The 13,358-nt window shown below is 50.2% G+C and overlaps 1 protein-coding gene across 1 annotated transcript in view; it reads left to right on the top strand.

Annotated features, from left to right (window-relative positions):
• The window catches only part of LOC144161892 (ATP-binding cassette sub-family A member 2-like), a 42,083-nt gene that overhangs the window by 7,734 nt on the left and 20,991 nt on the right, over positions 1 to 13,358 (top strand). Inside the window, exons 4-6 of the mRNA XM_077692454.1 lie at positions 572 to 697; positions 1,608 to 1,865; positions 9,494 to 9,688. Coding sequence (XP_077548580.1) covers positions 572 to 697; positions 1,608 to 1,865; positions 9,494 to 9,688 — 579 coding nt within the window. The remainder of the gene's footprint in view (positions 1 to 571; positions 698 to 1,607; positions 1,866 to 9,493; positions 9,689 to 13,358) is intronic.

The following is a 13,358-nucleotide window of genomic DNA, read 5'->3' as shown; positions in this document are numbered from 1 at the left end:
TAATCCCACCGTTAAGTACTCTACGCCGCTGCACTATTCAGCACTTTGTGCAGCATCGTGTCCGTCTGCTCCGGCAATTGCGCTGCTTTTTTCACAGTCCCGAACCACATTCGAGAGCTCCCCGCCCGACAAGAACTCGAAACGGAGGACGGCGGAGCACGTGCGTTTCCTCGTCAGTGATCGTGCCGAATAGCTCCGGCTATCCCTATAGGACAGCCTAAATTTAGGGCGCACGTCACTGTTCGCACGCCAACAAGATTACGCACAGATGTATGCTGTCGTTTCTGTTTAACCGAAGGGGAAACAAAACAAAATCTGTTCCCAGCGACACCGGCCGGAAGGACCCCTTAAACCAGTTAGGACCAGTTAGCGTAACAGGAGCAGTTCGATATTACGGTTTCGTCCGCAAGATGGCGCAGCCAGTTGACCTTGCGAAGGTGCTGATTGGACGGGACAACCAAATTCCTCCTTTCATACCGCCCATGCATGCTACCGCATTTGAAAATAAGTTCGCTACTGTAGAGAGTGTCGCCGGTCCTTTTTCATTCTCTACACGTTCCAATGTCCGCAGGTATGCTGGCGATGCTCTTCATAGCGCACGGACTGGCCACGGTTCCTTTCAGCTACGTAGCGTCCACCTTGTTCAAGGACAGCTCCTTTGGACTCTCCTTCATGGTCATCTTCATATTTTTGATCGGTACGCAAACACACCGTTCTTGATGACTCCAGTACTTGGTGCTTCCTGCAATTTCAGTCGGGAAGTGCATCGGCCCTAAAACCCATGTCTAGCAGTGACAATCATTTCTTACACCCACAGCTTGTCGGCACTTCCGTAATAAGTTGAGACACTCAAATTAGATCTGCTTTTCCTTCCCCAGGACCCGATCTGGTCACCCTGGTGTAGTATGCGGTCCCGACAGAATCCTGGTCGCTTGTCGTGCCAATCGTTTCAGTGGCAATGGCTTGTGTCAGCTGGTGTTGTACTCATTGTTTGTGGGAGGGATAAAAAGAACGTAATCGCATACCAGTGAGGCTGAGCTAGATACGTGGTGCGATACTATAGGAAGGTTCCGTGGGATAAATGGCAAGCCTTCATCAGAGCAGGAGCTGGCAACCATGCGTGCATGGTGTAGTATTTGGCCGGAACCTGCCAATAATTCTTGATTTCGCAGTCGCGACGCAAAAAGGCTGAATATACATATGTACAGTCTTTGCTAAAATGTTGTAGGCCATGGTGACCGTGTCCGGAGCAGGCTTGCGGCCAAGTAGGGGCGCTGCGGTTGCCGCTGTCGGCTGTCTGCGCAGTTAAACAGAGCGACGGGAAGTTTCGCTCGTGGTGTGGATGGCACAATAAAAGTGCAGTGCTCGGTCGATTTCCAAGCGCAGTCACTTTGCGCCGCACTTGTTTCCACACTACGAAGGCAAGACTGAAAGTTCCCATCACTCTGTTTTGCTGCGCAGACAGCCGACAGAGGCAACCGCAGCGCCCCTAAGGGCCGCACGCCTGCTCCGGACACGGTCACCGTGGCTTGCAACATTTCAGCGAAGACTGTATACATAGTAATCGGCCCCGCTTATGCCGCCTCGACGGGCCCTTCTGCGTGCAGGTCTGGTGGGCGCCCTGAAGGCGGTGATCGTGCACTTCACGGAGACGGTGTCCGAGGCGTGGCTGCTGTGGGTGGTGCCCAAGGCGGTGGACGTCCTGTTCCACAGCGTGCCCACCTTTACGCTGACGCGCGGCATCGCCAAGCTCCTGCACCTCCGCCAGGAGAACGTCATCTGCGAGGCCGGAGGGGAGCTCCTGGACCACGCCTGCCACATCGTAGACGTCTCGCACACGGTCTCCCTGCAGTATTGCTGCAACGGTAGGTCGGGGCACCGGTCTCGAGTTTTTACTGCTCAAGCTGAGCCCAATAACTGGATTTAGAACGTCTGTTTCGTAATCTACAAGTTGTGCACTGTGGTTCGTGTCCTCCTATGCTGACTTCTGACATGTGTCCAGTACGAAAGTTTTGCAAAGCTGATTATTTGCTAGTACAACACTAGCGTGCACCTGATAATCTGTCTTTTGGCCGGGCGGTTGCATCTCACGGTCGTGATAAGCCAGAGACCTGACAGGCAGACCTGACAGACCTGTCGTAACCTGACTGACTGGTTTGACCAGACAAGACAGACTGACCAGGCAGATTGGCCAGGCAGGCAGGATGACCAAACACGCAGACAGACAGATCAAACATTATGCGTTTAGGTAACTCAAGAAAGACTATCGCTTATAAAAACCCTTGCGGCGCGTGGAAGGAGCAGCGGACCAACAGGATTAGTCTTCCAGGTGTTAAGAGACGCTTTCCCTGCATGCAACTTCGGAAGTGTATACCGAATTGAAGATGTATACCCATTTTCGCGCTACAGGGTCTATTTTTCCTCAGCTTTGAAAATTACAGTGGAAACTTGCCAAATACAAATCACTTAAACGTAAGTATTTCTTTAATGAAACAGCCACACCGGAAGTTTACGCGGACTTTAAAAGACCTTATCAGGAAAATGCGCTCCTAGCTCCTCTTCAATGTAACATATTTTGCTGGCTTTTTCAGGTTCTGTTGAAGAGGCCACTCCGTGCCTTTTATAACAGCAGAGCTGTATAGGCGAAGCTATGTCCTTCCGTCGCACCAAAAAATCTCAAAGCCCCAAGAAAAAAATGTGGTTAGGAAGGACGCTGGAATCGAACTCGGGGTCTTTATGCCTTGAAACCGGCACCCTTACCATAGGTGGGCCATCCCAAAGGGCCGAGGGGTACGGGGTTAGCAGTAGCGGGACAAAATAACATGTGCAGCCAATTGGAGAGAACAGAAAAACACTTATTCCGGTCGGAATCGAACCGGCGTGTATCCGATCGAGCTATCATCGCATTTCAGGCGCACAGCATTGTATATGGTTCGTAGTGCGGGCGTTGGCTTTGGACTTGGCCGCAGGTTCTAGCATGTGCTAAAGCGGTCCACTTTGGGAGAGATGGTAAGGGCTGCGGGCAAAACAATTCGGGCCTTCCAGTCACGGAGGACTTTCATGGAGAACATCCCGGTAACTGACGAAGTGAAGGGGGGCCGCCAGCTGAGCTATTTCTCCAGCCTTGCGCCCCTATTGCAAGCTGCGACCATTTTTTTGAACAGGATTGACCTCAATACTCGGATTGTTGGTGTGGATTCGATCTTCCTTTAAGAATGACTCCTGAACGGCCTAGCGAAGCCCCTATATTAAACTGTTGCAACAAACCCCAAACACTCCTCAACCTTCAATCCAGCAGTTTCGTTTTAAAACAGACCCGGTTCATGCACCGGCGAACCGTCTCTCGATGCTGTGCCGCTTGCGAATAAAGAAACAAAAACGCCCTCTACTTACCGATACTCTCCGCAATAAACGCCAAGAACGAGAATCCTGCAGTGCCATGTCTTCGCTTAAGAAGTTTGTTGATTATTGAATTGTCGAAGTTCTCGTACACGGTTAAAAAGCGCTTAAAGACGAAGACGAGAGATTAGGAGACACATGGCGGTGCTAATGCTATCTCCCAAATTTTCGTCCCTATGTTTAAGCGCTTTAACTATGTACAATGTCCAAGTAGCCCAACTGTCGATTCTACTTCAGTTCTTACACTTCATGCTTCAGGTAATCGACCATATTAGATGCAAGGCATCTCTTACACTCGGCCTGTCCCTCCATCCATCCGGCGTCCGTCTGCAACCCTCCTCCTTTCCCCTCGCCCGCCAGCTGCATTAGCAAGTTGTCCTCGCCATGCCAACTCTGCGTTAGTGCGCATGCGTGTCTCTCTCTCAGTCCGTCCGCAACCCTCCTCCTTTCTCCTCGCCCGCCAGCTGCGTTAGCACGTTCTCCTCGCCATGCCAGCTGTGCGTTAGTGCGCATGCGTGTCTCTCTCTCATCACTCTCTCTCGCAGAGCGGCTATATAACCGCGGTATCAGCAGCGCGCTCCTCAGTCGCTCCGTCAGTCGCTCTTGCTGCTACTGCTCCGACTGCTGCTCCGATGACTTGAAATACCTGCAAATGAGTTGAACATGCCTGCTACCACGTGGCTGGCGCAACCGTAACCAGCTCCAGCCAGTGTCATCGCGATACGGACTTCACTGTGTGTCCTGCAAAGAGTCCACTACCATACGGGGGACGTGCATAGACCTAGTCTTCACTATTCGCAAGATTGAACCCTTACTACAACAACCCCTGGCTGTGCACTTTACAGATCAGAAAGCAATCATACTCAAGGCACAGCGGTACCCACCTAAATCGCCCAAATACAGGCGGTCTTTACGTAATTGGAAATCTACGTGTGATTGAGCATCATTTAAGGTTCGCTACACTTCAACCACATTTGGGTAACCAACATAACGGAAACGCGAATTGAACCCCGTGAGATGACTTGCATCATCCCTCTCGCGGAAGATGGTGGCAATTTTTTTAGTGTAAATCCCCAAGGTGGAGTAAGCTTTTCTGTGTAGCCGTATGGCTGCATTCTGGTGGATGTCAAGCTTTCCTTTCGATGCTTCAGTACTTACTCACTTTCAATAAATACAGTCCCATATCTCTTTGTAGCCAATAAATTGACAGGCAAGGTATTTTTATGCGCGACAAAATAGCAAAAATGCCCAGCCCTCGTGTTTGCGTTCTTCACGGCAACCACCAAGCTTCCCCGCCGCACGTTTGTCCAGACCAGCACACCCACTTAAAGAGATTGGCCAAGATTGCACAAAAAGAATCCAGCGTTCGCCGTAGTCGGGGCAACACTTGCTCGGAACCAGAAAGACACGTCATACTACATGCCCCTCCAAGGTGTGATTTCGGATGATCATCACTACCAAAAAAAAGAAGGAAGTTCACACTTAAAGCCGCGAGGGTGGAGCAAAGGTCATTGCGGCAGCGAAGAAGCAAATCGGATACAATCGCGTACTTAAAGCGCTGTGATGGTCATGAAGATTGCGTACAACTCCGCTACCTGCTGGTCTTAAGGCCCAACCACATGCACGCGTAAAACCGACGTACTCGCGCAACGACGTACGCCTGCGGTGGCATACGCCGCTGCATGGAGGAAAGAATACTCCATGCGCCGCTGCCTTTACGCCGGCCGACGACGTCGGAGAGGGCGAGTAACCACATATCGCCGCAACGCGCGCGTAAACCAATGCGCCGCGCAGTGTGGCTCGACTACTTCGGACTCAGCTTTGTGGCGACCAGTTCAACTACATTTTAACTCAAATAAAGCAAATAATGCCTATTCTCACAAATATACGTATATTTAATACAGAAACAACTAAAACAGTTCTTGGGACATTAAAAAACGTTAAGGATTAGTATATGCATACTTGGCAGGCACAAAACCCTTCCGCTACATTTGGCGTAAAACTACCTTGCTCCCATAGTTGCTCGTCGCTTCGCGTGTTTTGTCCGTTTGTTTGGGCACCGTATTTTACAAATTACTTCGTTTTATCGCATAATGAATAGTGAAGTTAGCTTATTTGTCAATTCACTGTCTTGTTATGCGACCTTACCGCCAATAACATCACCGCCAGAGGTGTACGTCAACACCGTACGTCCGAAAGTTTGCGTCGATATCTGGCGCGGCCTGACTTGGGCGTAACAAGCGCGTACCAATGCATTCGGCGTACGCCGGAGTACGCCGGTTCCTTACGCGCTTACGCCGGTTTACGTCGTTGCGGGAGTACGTTGGTTTTACGCGTGCATTACGCGTTAGTGTGCGCTTCCTTCATTTTTTAGAATCTGACTCCGCATTTTCAGCGAAGCAGGTGGACTCGTACTAGGCCAGTTTCGCCCTTCAAGACGCTTTTTCATCATCGTGCACGTCCATTTGTGCGGGGGCTAACGCATTCCTCGGCGTCCGCCAACCACGCAGCTCTCCCTGCAGCGACGAACGCCAACAGCACCGACACAGGGAGCGAGGGGCGTCTATCGTCGATGGTGCAACCGTTCGAGCTGTCTGGCACCGTGATGATCGAGATTTACTTTATGCTCGCGGAGTCCGTCTTGCTGCTCGCCTACCTCAGTGTCATGGACGCGCCCGCATATGTGCGCATGCGCAAAAGGCTCTTCGCCCCGGTGCGTCGTGGGCTCTGCATCATAGGCTTATGCTAGCCATAGAAATTTTTCGCGAGTAGTAAGGGTTCGGGACTTCAAAAGCTACTGTTATGGTCTTAAAGTTCGTTGTAAGGTACCGTTATCGACGTGCCATCACGGAGGGGAATAACCTAACCCACTACGAACATGTCGCTGTAGATTGAAGCATCCAACTTTTGAAAGCGTGAAACTCGTGTTTTTCACATTTCTTGTGTTTTTTATTAGGAGGGTATTGCTTTAAATTAAAACGTTCACGTCCTAACGTGAAACTTCTGAAAGAGTGCAGTTCTAAAGTTTTCGATATACCTTAAGTTTAGTAAAACTTGTTGCTGGGCTAGTTGGTTCATGATCATAAAAACTGGGACTAGCGCTTTAAAGAACAGGACACACGTAAGAGAAAATGGACAGGACTTGCGCTACTTCAACTGATTTATTGACAAGCTACATCTTCGCATTTATACAATGACAGACTCGATCATGCGCAGCGAGAACTATTTGAAGGACAACTCCCAACCAATCATCGCAACAAATACATAGATAACCGCAGCCATAAACACTAAGTCATACAAGATAAAAAATCCAACTCAGAGGAAAAAAGGGCAACGGAAGTGTCACTGACACAATCAGTACCAAATTTCTTGATGTAAAACGCCTCCAATATTTCACGCGCGTTTGCATCGTGGCTTCTGCCCAAAATCCTAATCTCACTTAGCCGTGCGACACAATCCTTACAGTTAGCGCAATGCGCAGGCAAGTGCGCTGTCCCCCCATTCTTAATTGCCAATTCATGTTCCCGTGCTCAATCATTAATACACCGGCCCGTCTGGCCGATATAGGCCTTCCCGCACGACAGCGGAATCTTGTACACCACGCCGGTGCAGCATTTCACAAAAGGCCTAGCGTGCTTCTTGTTGCAAGCTCGCTTCTGCGCGGCCGTAATGCGAGGGCAGTGGGCAGAGAGCTTCCTGGGAGCGGAAAAGACTACAGGGATGCCGTGTTTCGTTGCCACCTTCTTGAAGTAGCGCCAGTCCTGCCCATTTTCTCTTACGTGTCCTGTTCTTTAAAGCGCTAATCCCAGTTTTTATGATACCTTAAGTTGTTTCGATTAAAGAAACGCCTTGATTTCCTGTCTGAAATAGAGCTCAGTGAGTTACCAAAACAAATTAGTTGTTTGTCATCAAGGCCCGTTTTAAAATCTAATGGTAGGGTTGAGTGAGGACACCACGAGACCAGGTGACAGCGGATAGAAACGATTGCAGCAGGCACCAACAGACCGATGGTGGTCTTGATGCTGATTGCTCTCAGCTGCGCAAGAAAAAGAGCGCTACGCCGGAATGCCAGGCGGGTCCGCGGTTGTCCACGTCCCCGCTCGATTCGGACGTGAGTCGCGAGGCCGAGCGGGTGGAGAAGCTCTGCGAGGCGCCCATTCCAGACGAGTACGCGCTCGTGGTGCGAAAGCTCTGCAAGTCCTACGGGCAGTGCCGGGGAGTCCGCAACGTCAGCTTCGCGCTCAAACGCAACCAGGTATGCCAACGTCACTCTCTCGGGCGCATTTATTCGACTTGCCGGTTCTGGACCGACCTAGGGTAGTGCCCAGGGGGGCCGGTAGGAAGTCCAGGTGGGCGAAGTGAAACCGCATCACTGCTAAGGCAACAGCAACGGGACGATGAATATGTGGGATATAGGACAGGCATTTTGTCTTGTGTAAGTGTATTATAACCTGTTCCTTACTTTACTCGTACTTATTAGGCGCGCACTTTCGCACGGTACTGGGGAGCGCCTAGCAGTCGGGACATGTAACAGCGTAGCTTGTTACTGAGATTGCCGGCGATGGAAACGATGGCGAACTCAGTTCACGGCAGCCACTGCATACGTCAAATGTGCCCCTACCGAGCCTGCACTCCGTGTAATCAGTGAAGGCTAAAATAGCGCTGGTGCTGGTGGTGGTTCGCACTCCAAAGCGGAAGAGTCCCTCAAAACACGTCTCCTGCGGCGGCTGCACCCAGACCACCCGAAGGTCTTGCCGTAGTGAGTGCAGGCCGCATGCAGCAGCACAGTGTAATCACATGGTTAGTTTGAAACAACGCCGGAATTAACTCCGCTGCGGCACGTGTCTAATCAGACTCCATACATTGTAATAGACTCCATACACGCGCTTTAACGGCGAAACTCACAGGTTGTGCAATAGGAAACGCCTGCAGAGTGTATGAAAACCGACACCTTTAATGTGCTAGGACATTTTATCCTATTCTCTCCAATTCCCTAATTATCCAATTCTCCCATCCAGCGGCGGGAACGAGTTGACAATAAATTCTCCGGGATGAGCCCGAGCAATGTGTTTACCAGGATGCATTGCTGGGAGAGAATGAATCTCAAAAAAAGGTTGAGGCGCTAAGGGAGAACAAGAAGAAGGAAGTTGTCTGTTCTTGTGAAGAAAGTTCACAAAAATAGACTACTGGTGTCTCTCCTGTCCATTCTTGTGAACTTGTACAACCTTTCGGAAAAAAAAATTACCATCCCTTCCAGTTAAGAGAACCGCGAAAGCTTCGTTCAATACAAGGAAAATGCATTTATTAGGTCGTCAAACCTTCAAAGGCCGCAATCGCAGATGAAGAACAAACCCCCGCGACCATTTTTCGCGAACTAAGTAAACGCATCCCCGATCGATCTAAATGTATATCGATACGTTCTATTAGGGTCTACTACATAGTTTCATACTAATATATACTAGAGGGAAATCTGTCGCTGCAGTCGTGGGCCGCCGTGGGCGGCGCCATTGCTGCTAGCGACGTTCCTCGCCTGCTTGGCTTAGCTAGCCATAAGGCTTCTTTTTTGTCTCGAAGCCAAAATAACAAAAATAACATTTTTTGGTTCATCGTACATTAAGTTTCTAAAAAACTACTGAAATTTTGGAGGTTCAATTTCATAATAACACGGTAATATTGTTGCTTTTTTGCAGCCATAGCCAACGTATCAGCCTGTTCGTGAGCCATGCCAAGGACAAGTGGAACGTACCTGTCGGGTACATGACTGCACGCTCGCTGTAGCGCGGCTCCCCTAGACAGTGGCGCCAGATTTCCCTCTAGTATATATTAGTATGAAACTTTATGGTCTACCATTGTACTTTTCCTTAATGATCGATGCGTGTATTGTCGCATCTACAACCATTCACTTTCTGAGGTTTTCAAATAACCGTTTAGACACAATGGAAGCGCGGTTTCACGCACGCGCCGGGTGTGCACAGATCTTACAGCTTTTCGGTCGCCCAGCCTGCCTATGGGGAAATGCATTAGTTTTTGACAGGAAGTTATCGCTCCCACTCAGCAAGCTTTCACTTTAAAAAGGTATGCGGCTTCTGCGCAGTGCCTGGGAATCATCGGCGTGGCGGGGGCGGGCAAGACCGAGCTGATGCAGCTGCTGACCGGTTTCTCGGAGCCCTCCTCGGGAAGCACGTACCTGGGCTCGCTCACGCTGTCCGGCAATGCCAAGCAGTGCATCTCCAAGCTGGGATACTGCCCCGAAACGCTCGGATTGCCAGAATACCTGACCGGCCGCGAGGTACGCGAGCGAGAAGCGACACCGGCGATGGCTCGTTTGTTTGCCTGCCTCTGTGTCTGCCTGTCTGTCTGTGTGTGTGCGTGGTGTGCTAAATTCGAGCGCAGTCCGAACATTGCTTGTTGTTGGGGTCTCCTCCAACTCCACTGAACGGATGTTCGAAAAAAAAATGGCCGCGTATCTTCTCCTTTCGTAGCAAATGTCGCCGGAAGACTATAGTTGACTGGCTCCACTGCCAAGTAAAGGCCGCCCTTCTCTTTCCCGCTCACCTTTCATGCTGTTCCTCTTCCGTGTGGTTCCTCCCAAGATAACACGCTAGAGGTTTGCTCAAGTCAATTTAAATTTACCGCGTTCCGTGGCTGCAGATCGGGTGTCTCAATGCCTGAGCTGCCGTACGGCGGAGACACGTGTGAATCGAGGCACCCTACTTCAACGTCTATAGAACCACGTTGCCCTAATCCACGAGCGTTCCAAGCGGAACGTGGATACCACCTAGTGGATTCTTTCGTTGCTATTGCCGTTTTATTTCTTAAATGCCGCCAGGAGGTAGCACTGCAGGCAACAGCAGGCGGCGGTTTTCTGCAGTTGATCTACTATTGCAGTTGCTATCGCAAAAAGCGAGCATTCCTGAAATTTGTAATAAAGGAACACTGCAAATATCACTGATGTAATGATTTGCTGCCTTATATTTGCCTAATGTCTTGTTCTTGTTCAACAATGTTGACAAGTATGAACACTGAGACCGGACTATTGCGCACCTTCCGTTTCACTTTGACCGGGCGGCTGAATCGAGTCACAGACCGACAGACAGACATGTAGACAGACGAAAATTTCTGCGTTTAAGTAGCTCAAGAAAGACTTCCGTCTGTAAAAAAATGCGGCATATCCTGAAATAGAATGCGATCGGTGCCACTAAAACAGCTTTTGCTTTAAAAATTGCCAGCGTCACACTGCCCCTTTTTTCATAATAAGTAGCGGGATCCCACTACTTATTGTAGTACTTGCATGTTAACATGTTTTAACGGTTTGTTCTTGCGCGACGCGAGATGAAGCAGCAATAACGTTGATGTCGTCTTTTTCCATTTTGTTGCACAGTCTGTGGAGTACTATCTTGTTGTCGGCTTTGCGTACCGTCATACCAGCGTAATTAGTATGCTGTGGATAACTCCCAGGTATGTCACGCGGAGCTTGCTCACATGTACATTCCAAATGCCTACTTGAATGTTTTCAAGTGAATCTACAGCATTGAGCACTAACGATACACTAACAACACTAGAGACGGCAGGGCAGACTCACAGAACACCATTTACAGGTTTCGCATTCGCTCTAGAAAAGTCGCCACCGCTTCCACGTTGACCTCCATTGCGATTGCTTTTTGCCCTTCCACTCCCGCAACCCAATCAGTCCAATACAGGAAATTATTTATGGCCCCCTCATTTAAAGTGACAGAGCCATATCGGGACGGGAGCCGTGTCAAAGTAAAGAAAAAAGAAACATCCCCCTCGCGAGGGGCACGATCAAATGCAGAGCATTTCCGCGGGGGGCGCGCCTGCAAGTCGTATGGATTACGTATTGGTTGTTGTTGTAATTGTTGTCTTCCAGCGTAGACATTGTCGATAAAGTCGATGGTGAAACGTTAAACGTGCCGTGAACCCCCTGCCGCGGCTATGACGCAACGTGGAGCGGCTATGACGCAACGTGGCGCGGCTATGACGCAACACAATCCAACACAATCCACTTTAATCCAATCCAATCCAAATCCAAACCAATCCAAGCCAAGCCAAGCCAATCGAATCCAATCCAATGCCAGCGCGAACCCAACGCGGCGAGAGAGGGTGTTGCGCACATCCCCACCTTTTGTGCGCCCGAACCGAACGCGGCGAGAGAGGGTGTTGCGAGCGGAGAGAAGGCGAGGAGGATGCGGGGGAGAGGGCGCACCTGCGGCCGACGGTTGAATGAGTCAAGGATATAAGGCGCGTTCGTAACCTTCCGTTCTGTGTCGGCTTTGTGGCCCAGTGGGTTGAGCATCATGTACCTTGCGTTCTGCCCGCAGAGCCGTGGGATCGAAACGAGGCGCCGGTAAGTATTATTTTTTTATATAGTGTAGGGGGAGCGATGCGGACTACGGACGCCAACGCGGGTGACATCGTGAGTTACTGAAATGCTCTGCATTTAAAATTCCTCATCCATAATCCACTCTGTGAAGGTGGTTGATTAGCGAAGATGTTGTCATAGAAGTAGAGGATGATGAAGTGCGCGCGGCGCAGTAGCACTGGAATAAAGAAAGAGGAAGGACACTGCTTTCCAGTTCTGGTACGCCGTGGGCGTCTTGGCTCTTCCTGGTCCCTTCTTCAACACATCTTGGTGCCGAAGGAAAAGAGGCGTGCCAAGTGTAGTTTATTCGGACAACAGCCTCACATTCAAGCGCGCAAACAAAGAGCTGCGTTCCCTGTACAGACTCTGCTCTTCTCACGAAATGCGCAACTTCGCTGCTGAACGTGGCATCACATGGAAGTTTAACGTGGAAGCTGCACCTTGGTGGGGCGGATTCTGGGAACGACTGGTCGGTTCTGAAAAGCGAGCCGTACGAGTCACGTTGGGCAAGGCATCTGTAACCGGAGAGCAGTTGGGCACACTCATGTGCGAAATAGAAGCAGTCGTAAACTCTCGTCCTCTCACTCTTGTGGAAAGCTCCATCAACGAGCCAGAAGTCATCACACCTGCTCACTTTATCATCGGCAGACGTTTAACATCATTACCAACTGTGTGCGCAGAACTGTGTGAACAGAATCCTGCAGAAATTACGAAAAAATGGTATTACCGCCAACAACTCTTAAACCTTTTCTGGTCGCGATGGACAAAGGACTACGTTCTTCAACTGTCATCATTCCATCGTGTCAAGTCAAAAAAGACCGCATCTGTTAAACTCGGAGACGTCGTTCTCATCGAAGGAAAGGGTCCACGTGGAATTTGGACGACAGGAATCATAGCGGAAACACATCCCGGTCGCGACGGCATAGTTCGTGCTTGCAAAGTCCGAATCCCGAATGGACAGTTCCTGACCCGTCCTGTTCAAAAGTTGTACCCTCTCGAGCTCGCCAAGAGCCCCGGGGAGGATGTCATAGAAGTTGAGGATGATGAAGTGCGCGCGGTGCAGTAGCACTGGAATAAAGAAAGAGGAAGGACGCTGCTTTCCAGTTCTGGTACGCCGTGGGCGTCTTGGCTCTTCCTGGTCCCTTCTTCAACACACCGCCGGGAGAAGAGGGAACGACCATGGACCGATTGAAGCCCAAACGAACGACCCGGCGGGCCCAGCAAACGAAACTGATCAACGAAGTGAACGCAGCGCTACAATCTTCAACTCCTGACTTGGTGAGCCTTCAGAACTTGCTTGAACGTTTGACAGCCTGCGACGCTGAACTGCGAGCAATTAACGCCGAGCTTGACCCGTTAATTCCCGTCGAGATACTTGAGACCGAGCTTCAGACTATCGTGCAGTACGAAGACGAAGCCATCGGCGCATTGTCAAGTTTAAGGACTGTGATAGAGGCTCTCAAGAATCAACGTCCCGCAGCGATTACGCACAATGTTGGCGTCGAGGATTCAGCTTCTCGAGATGACCTTCAGTCTGCCGTTCGGTCAGGTGGACCACGATTACCGAAACTTGACATTA

Source organism: Haemaphysalis longicornis, unplaced genomic scaffold, assembly GCF_048455015.1.
Source record: "Haemaphysalis longicornis isolate Haplotype H1 unplaced genomic scaffold, Haemaphysalis longicornis Haplotype H1 scaffold_12, whole genome shotgun sequence".
Lineage (NCBI taxonomy): Eukaryota > Metazoa > Arthropoda > Arachnida > Ixodida > Ixodidae > Haemaphysalis > Haemaphysalis longicornis.
Note: the sequence above shows the minus strand (reverse complement) of the source record. Positions and strands in the feature narration are given on the sequence as shown.